Source organism: Juglans microcarpa x Juglans regia, chromosome 5S, assembly GCF_004785595.1.
Source record: "Juglans microcarpa x Juglans regia isolate MS1-56 chromosome 5S, Jm3101_v1.0, whole genome shotgun sequence".
In the NCBI taxonomy this organism is placed as follows: Eukaryota; Viridiplantae; Streptophyta; class Magnoliopsida; order Fagales; family Juglandaceae; genus Juglans; species Juglans microcarpa x Juglans regia.
The window spans coordinates 16,437,734-16,448,752 of record NC_054603.1 but is presented as its reverse complement, the minus strand read 5'-3'; the positions used below and the strand labels follow the sequence as shown (position 1 = coordinate 16,448,752).

The 11,019-nt window shown below is 40.3% G+C and overlaps 1 protein-coding gene across 1 annotated transcript; it reads left to right on the top strand.

The window, feature by feature from the left end:
• Positions 1-386: 386 nt before the first annotated feature.
• Positions 387-1,337, top strand: LOC121267141. Its single transcript, XM_041171009.1, has one exon. The coding sequence runs from the start codon at positions 387-389 to the stop codon at positions 1,335-1,337; it is 951 nt and encodes a 316-aa protein (XP_041026943.1).
• The last annotated feature ends 9,682 nt before the right edge of the window (positions 1,338-11,019 follow it).

Genomic DNA, 11,019 nt, shown 5'->3' with positions numbered 1-11,019 from the left:
TTGTGGTGGCTGGGTCGCTGTGGGACCGTCAGCTCTCTCTATGGCAGACAGCAGTTTCTGTGGCCGTTGCGAGGTGCTCGGCTTCCTCTGGTTGACGTCAGTGCGGGGTGCACCTTCTTCTCTGAGTGATATCGGGCCTATCGGTTTGCCGATTCATTTGTGCGGGTGTCTCCTTTGGTGAGTATCGAAATTTTCTGGGTGAAATTTTCTGCTTTCTATACGTGGGAATTTCAGTTGTTTGGGCTGGCCTTTTTATTTTGGGAGTAGACTTATTACCGTGACTTTGGGCCTTTATCAGTTTTGGCTTATTTTGGTCCTAATTTAAGTTAGGCTTGCAGCTTATTTGATTGACTACTTAGAGCATATTTTTCTAAGTGCTTTTCATCATGTCTATTGAAAATACTATTGTTCGCTTTAATGGAAAGAATTTTCCTACGTGGGAATTTCAGTTTAAGATATTTTTGAAAGGAAAAGAATTATCAAATCATATTGATAATTCTGCTAAAATTCCCACTGATGAAAAAGAATTTGTTCAATGGGAGGTCAAGGATGCCAAGGTAATCTCTTGGCTATTGGGGACGATTGAGTCTCACCTTGTGACCAATCTTCGATGTTTTACTACGGCTCAGGCTATGTGGGATTATCTTCACCGCATTTACCACCAAGATCATAGTGCTCGGAAGTTCCAATTAGAATTGGAAATTAGTAATTATGATCAAGGCAATTTACCTATCGCACAATTTTATTCTGGTTTTATTAACATTTGGTGCGAGTATTCTGCCATTGTTCATACTAAGGTTCCCATTACAGCACTCGCGGCTCTTCAAGCAGTTCATGCTGAGAGTCAACGCGATCAGTTTTTAATGAAGCTTCGACCCGAATTTGAGCCCGTTCGAGCTGGTTTGTTGAACCGTAATCCGGTTCCTTCTTTGGATATTTGTTTGGGAGATTTGTTGCGTGAAGAACAGCGGTTATCCACTCAAATAGGTATGACTTCTGAGAAGGTCTTTTCTGACACTGTGAATGTAGCCTATGCAGCACAAGGGAGAGGGAGGAACAAGTTGCAATGTTTCAGTTGCAAGGAATTTGGTCATATTGCTCGCAACTGTCCTAAGAAAGTTTGCAACTACTGCAAGAAAGAAGGTCATCTCATCAAAGATTTTCAAGTACGGCCTCAGAATCGCCAATCCCAAGCTTTTCAGGCTGCTGTACAGTCTTCTTCTTCATCTTCTGCGCCGCCTACTGTAAGCTCTGATTCATCTGTTCTCACACCAGCAATGGTTCAACAAATGATTGTCTGCTTTTACGACTTTAGGCCTGCAAGGTACGGGTACTAACTCAACTTCTTGGATTGTTGATTCTGGCGCTTCTAATCATATGACTAGTAATATGACGGGTCTCCATGGTGTTCGTAAGTATAGAGGCGCGCAAAATATTCAGATCGCTGATGGCAGTACTCTTCCTATTACTGTTGTTGGAAATTTGGGCTCTTCATTTCGCGATGTTTTTGTCTCTCCTGAATTGTCTACCAATTTGATTTCTGTTGGACAATTGGTAGATAATAATTGTGATATTCATTTTTCTCGTAGTGGTTGTCTTGTGCAGGATCAGGTGTTGGGGACGGTGATCGCGAAGGGGCCTAAAATAGGACGTTTATTTCCCTTACAGTTTTCTATTCCTCATGTTGTTTCCCTTGCTTGTACTGCTGCTGCCAATACTAATGAAGTCTGGCATAAGAAATTAGGTCATCCTAATTCTGTTGTCTTGACTCATCTTATGAAACATGGTTTTTTGGGCAATAAAGATTCCTTTCTTCTTCTCCTGTATCTTTTGATTATGCTACTTGTCGTCTTGGTAAAAGTAAAATTTTACCTTTTCCTGCGTATGGTAGTCGTGCTTCTAACTGTTTTGAGATCATGCATACTGACATTTGGGGTGCAAGTCCTGTTATTTCTCATGGTCAGTATCGTTATTTTGTGACGTTTATCAATGATTATAGTCGATTCACCTGGATATATTTTCTCCGTTCTAAAGCTGACGTATTTTCTGTCTTTCAAAAATTTATTGCGCTTGTTGAGACACAGGTCAGTACTTGTATCAAAACTTTATGCTTCGACTCAGGGGGAGAGTACATGTATCATTCTTTTCAAACTTTTCTTCAGCAAAAGGAGATCATTTCTCAGCGTTCTTGTCCTTATACTCCTCAACAAAATGGAGTCGCTGAGCGTAAAAATCGTCATCTCTTAGATGTCGTCCGTACTTTATTGATTGATTCTTCTGTACCTTCTAAGTTCTGGGTAGAAGCTTTATCTACTACTGTCTATTTGATCAATAGTTTGCCTACTACTACTCTAGATTATGATTCTCCATATTTTTGATTATTTGGCATATCTCCTAAGTATCAATCCTTTCATACATTTGGGTGTATTTGTTTTGTTCATCTGCCACCTGTTGAGGGTCACAAGCTTGATGCACAGTCTGTCACATGTGCCTTTATGGGATATAGTCCTACTCAGAAAGGATTTGTTTGTTATAATGCTCATGCAAATAAATCCCGAATCTCACGGAATGTGATTTTCTTTGAAAATCAATATTTCTTTCAGTCTCAGGTTATTTCTGATCCTCCTATTACTCTTCTTCCCGCTTTTAATGATGTGTCTTCTTCTATTAAGCGATTTCAACCAGGTACGGTGTATCATCGACGTCTTCCCCCTTCTTCAACGCCCCTTCCAGACACTGATCCGTCATCTGATTCTGCGGTTCCTATACCTCGACAGTCCACCCGGGTTACACATCCACCAGATAGGTATGGTTTTCCTCACATCTCGCTTACTGCCACTCTCGACACTATTTCTGCTCCTCATTCTTATACCCAGGCATCCACCCAAGCGTGTTGGCAACAGGCCATGCAAGAGGAAATCCAAGCTCTTCAAGACAATCACACTTGGGACCTTATAATTTGTCCCTCTGATGTCAAACCTATTGATTGTAAATGGGTGTACTCAATCAAGTTTTGAGCTGATGGCTCATTGGACAGATATAAGGCTCGTCTTGTGGTTCTTGGGAACCGACAGGAGTATGGTATTGATTATGAAGAAACATTTGCACCTGTTGCCAAAATGACTACTGTGCGAACTATCTTGGCACTTGCCGCGTCGCAAGGGTGGTCTCTCCGGCAGATGGATGTGAAGAATGCTTTTCTACATGGGGATTTGAAGAAAGAAATCTATATGTCCCCACCTCCCGGCATGTTTGCTACACCTTCCTCAGAGGTTTGTCGGCTACGTCGATCCTTGTATGGACTGAAACAGGCTCCGCGTTCATGGTTTGACAAATTTCGCTCTAACCTGCTTGCTTTTCATTTTACTCAGAGTCAGTTTGATTCCTCTCTTTTTCTTCACAGGACTTCTGCAGGAATCATATTGCTTCTCGTATATGTCGATGACATTGTGATCACTGGCTCCGATACTAAGTTAATTAAGCAATTACAACAGCATCTCAAGGCCTCTTTTCACATCAAAGATCTTGGTCCCCTGCAGTATTTTCTTGGCCTTGAGGTACAGCTTACTCCAACTGGTACGTTGTTACACCAGCACAAATATACGCAGGACGTTATTTCATTGGGTGGTCTCCAATAGGGTAACTCTGTTGTTACTCCCTTGGAGGTAAATCTTAAGCTGCGTCAGGAAGAAGGGGAGCTTCTATCAGATCCATCCTTGTATCGGCAGCTTGTTAGGAGTTGGAACTACTTGATGATTACTCGTCCTGACATTTCTTTTGCTGTACAGCAAGTTGGTCAATTTATGCAGGCTCCCCGACATCTTCATTTAGCCGCTGTCCGTCGCATTATCCGATATCTGAAGGGCACCTCTACACGCAAGTTGTTCTTTCCTAAAGAATCTTCCTTACAGTTGGTCCCCGTATAGTGATGCTGATTGGGCTGGATATGCAGATACTCGTCGCTCTGTTACTGGATGGTGCATGTTTTTAGGCAATGCACTCATTTCTTGGAAGAATAAGAAGCAAGACAGAGTTTCCAAGTCCTCTACTGAGTCTGAGTATCGTGCTATGTCTTCCGCATGCTCTGAGATCGCATGGCTTCGCGGGTTATTGGGTGAACTTGGTTTACCTCAGCTACATCCCACTCCTCTTCACGCTAATAATACCAGTGCTATTCAGATCGCTGCTAATCCTGTCTTCCATGAGCGTACGAAACATATCGAAGTTGATTGTCATTCTATACGTGAATCATTTGACAAACATGTGATTACACTCCCTCACATTTCCACTGAACGTCAAACTACAGACATATTCACTAAAGCTCTTTCTCGGCACCGGCATCAATTCTTGGTTGACAAATTGATGCTTCTTGATCCACCAGCATCAATTTGAGGGGGGATGTTACAGAGATGCTTTCTATATCTAGATAGTATAGCAGTAAATAGACTCTTTGTGTACAGTAAATAGACTTAACGTGTAAATAGCAGCTAACGTGTATAGTAAGACTACCTGTTGGAATGAGTGCTCGGTTGTAACCCTTGTCTATATAAATGAAGGAAAACAATGGAAAGAGGTATTCAGACCAATCTTGACACCTTCAACCATAATGCTTGCAATTTTTGTCTCCAAGATATTTCTTCCAACAAAGAAATCCTTTCAATGACCAGAATCACTTATTTTATGAGCCTCTTTGCTCTAGATAGTTCCCTCTCCTCTTCCACGCCCTCCAATCCCTTAAGTTCCTCCAAGAGTATTTTTTAGGCCCTCCACATCACCAAACACTTGCTCATGCCACACCTTCAAATCTTTCTTCAGGGATTTTAATTTGCAAGCCAGGATATAGCTTAGGTTTGCATGAAATTGGTAAGAAGACCACCATTGTCGAACTCTGTCGAGAAATCTTTTTGACTTCAACCACATGTTCTCACTTGAAATATCTTGGGCCTCCATGAAGACCTCCACAATCAAGTGATTAGAGCAAAAGGGGATAAATTCCAAATTCGTTTCTTGCAAACATACAATATCTATTCTCCATTTACAAAGCTGATTTCTAACTTTAAGGCAATTTTCCTTCTCATTTGGCCCCCTTACATTCCATGAAACAATTTTTGGCTTCAAAAAACACCCTCCATTGCCCTTCCCTTCAATCTTCCATAGTTAGAGCTCATCTCTCTTGCTCCATCATTTACTGGTCAAGCCTTTTTAATACTCTAGCTCTCTTCTTAGCTGAAGTGAGCTTCTGTGAGCTAGAATGGGTTTGTCTAGTCTCTATAGCTGGAAGGAGAGCTATGAATTGGATACTTATAAAAAAAAAAAGGAGAGCTATGAATTGGTCCTCAAGTTGTCACACAAGATCCCCACACAAGTTTGCATCTGCTTTGCCTTGTGTATAACCCAATCTGAGACTTGGATGTTGCTATTTTGGCTTGGATGTGGGGAAGACAATAGAGTTGGTTCATCCTAATAAACCTCTTCATTGATGAAGGGGTTTGTTTGTACCGCATCCAACTTGTCAGAGACAAGACCCAGCACCTCCCAATGCTCTTCCTCAACCATAACCGATTCAAACACAAACAATATATTATCTATAAATTCCATTTCCCTCGTGATACACCCTTCACAGGCCCCTTCCTCTATTTGAACCTCTCCCAGGCTCAAAAGGCCTTCTATTTCAACATACGACGCGTTTTGAGTCGACAAATAAGTGTTCCCGTTGGTCTAGATAGTCCAGGCGATGATTTCGGCATCTGAAACTAGTCCAACATCTATTCTCCAACACTGCCGCAGCCCCCTCATTGACTGAGATACCAAATGTCAACTCGACTACCTCCATAGGACCCTTTTTTAACGTTCCCGTCCAGTATATCGTCGGCTCCGATGAGTTTCCTGCATCAAATGTGTGTTTTACAACCATAACATTTGTCGCCAGTGTTATGACCAGCAGAGCATCTGCCAAGGTGCCACCCACCTACTTGGCATGCTCAGGCGATGATTTATGTGCATCACCCTCCCTGAGAGTCATCGGCACTGAATACTTTCTGGACGACAACCCGGTTTCAAACCCAGGTTTGACCCACCAGCTCCGAATCAGTATATGTACTTTTTTCTTAGCCCGTAAATAACACAACCCATTTGTCTTCCTTTTTACTCTCGAGAACAATTTTGAGTCCAAAGAGCCGGAACCCTTAAATTGTCTTGTTTGCTTTTGGCCCAAGTCCATTCCATGGCCCAGCTCATCGTCCACTCTACTTATAAGCCTATTCACTATCTCTCTCACTTCCAGCAATTGCTTTTTTCAGAGATATTTGCCTTGGAGCTTTGAACCACATTCGATTCAAAATATGTCCTTTTTGGGTGTTGTTGTGTACTCTTTCCAACGGATACAAACCCTCCCTCCATATTTCCATTTCTGCCCCTGTTTCAACGTTGCACCCCTATTGAACCTTCCAGCACTGCCTTGTACGATCTTCCTACCACCATGCTCTCCCCTACTATTGGAAGCTTTTCTACATCATCTTCTCTTATATGTAACCCTGGCCCTGATTTTTCTCCCTCTCCTCTGTTGAGCACAATTGAAATACTATTCCTCATTATGTTGCTTGGGGCTCTATCACATAGCTCCCTATGCTCCATGGCCATCTTCCTCCATCCCTTCCCTTCCACTTCTTCAGGGATGATAAGGATGCCCCGTCTTCCACCCCCACTATATTCTATTACTACCAAATACCTCCTCTATACATTAGAGTTGTGTTGCGCTATAATGTCTTCACTACCCATTTCATAGTGAGGGTACCCAATACAAGCTCCTTCACCACCTTCCTACCTCTCTCAACTTTGATTGTCCATCCTTAAAAGATGAAATCCCTTAGAACTCACTACCAAGCCAATCACAACCATATTCTTCAAATCGGAAAATATTATACAAACAGTTATAAACAACCTTGCACAAAAAATAAAATCTAATTTGAATTAACGAAAGGCACAAATTTAACAAACATTGGCATTTTGAAAAGTGCAATGATGAAATGGATCGATTATGAAGTTTCTGACAGCCGAAAGATCACAACAAAATAGAGATCTAACTAGCATACAAAAAGTCTTAATCTCAACAATATTCTCTACATTTGAAAAATGAAATTAGGGTTTAACCAACTTGAAGAAATTCTTTTTTTTTTTTTTATAAGTAAAAAATTATATATATCAAAAAGAGAAACTAAGTACAATTCTTTTTAATTGATGGAAAGAGAAGAAGAGGATGCAGATGGGGGGCCTTTCCTTGAAATTTGAAGCAAATACATACTGCACGAATAGCAAGGAAATTGAGAAAAAGATTAATACCTTTTCATCTTGATGTAGAGCGATCCAAACGTGAAGCTTATCCATAGATTCCCAGAATAAGAAAGCTCCAAGTGACATTGCGAAGTAGGTGGACACTTTCACCATTTTCTGCTCCTCCTTTGTATTCTCCTATACCTCGGCAAATTTTTTTTGGCTGAAAATTGAAGTGTTAACAGAATTAGAGTTCCTCGGAGAGATTATATGATATATTCAATGGACATGCATCATTAAGAACAAATCTGTTTTTTTTTTTTAATTATAACTTTTTAATATTTTACATGAAAATTAGAAAAAAAAACGAAATCATAACTTTTTTGAAAGTGTGCATATATATTACTAGTGAGGGTCGGTAAACATAAGTGAAAGATTTCATATGCATAAAAGATAAATAAAACAAACACTGCACCTAATTAAAAGATGTGTGTCAAAAAGCAATAATTCTAAACAAACACAGCACCAAAATTTTCTAGACAAACTACAATGAATTACAACCTTCAAATTTTAACAACTCACAGTTCTAATTCAACACATAGTTGAAAATTTCTAATTCAACAGTCCAAACATCAAACCACAAACTAATTCAGCACACGAAGATCACAAACACACAAAGATCATTGTGAATTTAACACAGTTCAAAATTTACAAAATAAGAATAAAAAATTAAAGATTCTCGACATCTATCATTTGAAATGAAGATCGTATTACAAACTGACCAAAACAGAATTTTATTTACACAATATCCTCATATTCTTAGTATCTGTAAATTCTATACAACCTGCCAAGCTATATCCTCTAATTTCCAGCAACCCAACCAATAACATTAAAACCAACAAATGTCTCATCGACCCAAAAAAAAAACATAAAAGTAAAAACACGTGGATCTCCATGGTGTCTATTTATCAAGAGAAGAAGTAAACAATTATGTGCAAATTTCACAACAAAAAACGTAAAAAAGGAAATCTCTCAAGAGGCGACCCACGGCGTCCTCTTCTCAAGAGGAAAACAAAACTATGGATGTAGGTGGATTCCCACGGGGCCTCCTATGCAGACCTGGGCCTCTATCTTGAGAGTTGGAGACTTGTGTGGGTCTCCTATGGAGTTAAAGGAGTTAAGGGTCTCCATTGAGAAGAAGGCCGTGTGGGTCTCCGATCTCTAATTCACACAGGATCTCCAGTCTCCGATTCACACAGGATCTCCATCAAAACCCACACTTAAGAAGAAGAACGAAAATAGACAAAAACCGATATAGTTCTTGTATGAAGTACAAATTGAAGACTTGCTGTGGAAACGAGGATTGAAGGAAACCGTGATTACCTGAGAAAGATAAGGTTGGAAGAGAGAAATGCTTGATGCCTGGGTAGGAAGACGACCTCGATCGAGACAGTTCGGAATCCAAGTGTTGCTTTGTCTGCCGTAGCTAGGCCCTGGAGCTATTTATAGTGTGACTTTTTGCGGCGATTATGTGTCGCCGAAGTAGTCAAATAGCAGTCAGGCATCTGAGTATTGTCATCGGTCCAAGGTTTGGGATCATCCAAACTATACTATAATAAAATGACTAAAAACACCCCGTACAAAGACCACTTTCCTGTCATTTCAAATTTTATTTTTACTTTATCTCCCCAAACCTGTCTTCCAAGGCCTCCCCCCCTCGCCCATCCTTGGGTGTCGACTGTCAAGGTAGCGATGACTGCCAACATGCCGTCGACTGTCGAGATGGCGGTTGACAGTGCAGATTTGGCCATGAGGGAGAGAGAAATGGTTGGTGTAGGCTGGGGAAGGAGGGTATGGCCGAGGGGTGAACGTCCGGCGTGCTCGTGGGTGGCAACACGCGGCTATAGGTGGCGGAATGTGAGCCGCGACGTGGGTGCATGGGGTTGGGCTACGGGCGTGCGTGCGGAGGAGTTACTAGCATCGGGCTGGGGGAGGAGGACGGGCTTGGTGGTGGTGGTCAGTGACTACGGTGGGAGGCCAAATCGACAGCGACAGCGGATCTGGGCTACGACGGGGACACAACTGAGAAGAGAGAAACGAGAAGTAGAGGGTGAAACGGATGAGGAGAGAAACGGGTTTTCAGAAGAAAAAAATGGTTAAATCGTGACACGTAAAATGTGCTACGGATCAGCCGTGAACAGGGACTGATCCGTAACATTTCTCTTTTCCTTAGGAAACTAGTGTCGCCTTAAAATGCGTCATAATTGATCATTTACGTCAGAACTATTTGCGACATCATGATGTCGAAGTAATAAAATAGTTTAAGTGACGAATTTAGTCATTGGAAAGAAAAGAAAATGACGGAAATGCAAAACAGTTCTGCTAGGTATAGGCAAAATTTTGTGAAAAAATTTACACAACTTCTTACTATTCACACAACCTCCACATATCAAATTTTTTTAAAATTTTTTATTATTTTTTTTATAAAATATTTAATATATGAATAATGAATAGAATAATTAAATTATTTTAAAAAAATAAACTTAAAAAGTTTTAAAATTTAAAAAAAATATGGTGTGTAGAAATTGAGAGGTTGATTAGCATTGCTCAAAATTTGTGTCTGTATGCGTGCTCTCTCTGACGTGGCAACATTTATTTTATTTAAAAAATAAAAAAGCAAAACGGAAGAGAAGAAAGGGAAACAGACTTTTCCTCTCTCTCTCTCGTTTTCGTCTCTCTTGATTTGGAAAAAGCTGAGTTGTGGACTGGTTTCTCTCTTGCTTTCATTACTTTGACAGTTTCGTCCATCATTTCTTCGTTTAATTTCTTTTACAATTTCGTCCATTATCTATTTGATTGGTTTCTCTCTTGGTTTCGTTTCTTTTACACTTTTGTCTATCTTGGTTTCGAAAAAAGCTTTGGTTTTGTTTCTCTCCCGCTCATATCGTAGCAAAGTCTCAGATCTGTATCGCTTACCATCGTTGTTGATCAGTTGCAGCAACCCACGCCATCCTCGGCTGCTACCCACATTTGGGCATCGAACCTGGTAAGAGGCTTAAAAGCCTTTTTTTCTATTTATATTTTTTCTGACTTTGGGACTGTGAGTGTGAGTTATGAAATTTTTCAAACAATTTATGGTTTTCTATGTTTATCTGGTAAGCGTTTAGAATTCTTTCTGCTAAAAGAAAGACTTTTTGCTACATTAATAATTGCCCAACAATATTAAATGCACTATGGGGTTATAACTTAATAATCAAAGAAAAAAGAACAAAGAGGATCATGGATGGGACATAATATTTTGCTGAAATTTTATGGGAAGTCCAGGTTAAAATTTGGTTGAGGTTTGTCAACTAGTTAGATCTAAGTGGATCATGCAAAGTGTACAAGCTAGAGAAGATTGATAATACAAGATGCTGATGACTTTGAGAAGGATGAGACAAAAGGGTGAAAAAATAGAGCAGTGTTTTCAAGAGGTGGAACTGCGTTGAAAGCAAGGGATCATATACATACAAAGATTATAGTGTGTTGGTAGCTTATATGGAAGCTTATACGGAAGTTGTGCCATGGTAACTTGGGATGTTGTGTGTTGTGTGTTGGTGGCATGGGATAATATATTTAATTTGTGTGTTGGTATATATGCGGGTGGTTTTTGAACCAGAGTCTCATGCACTGCCCAAATCACATGTGAGCTGCTCTGCCCAGTCTCTAGTATTCGCTATAGGCATTGCACTTTGACATTTGTTCAGAACT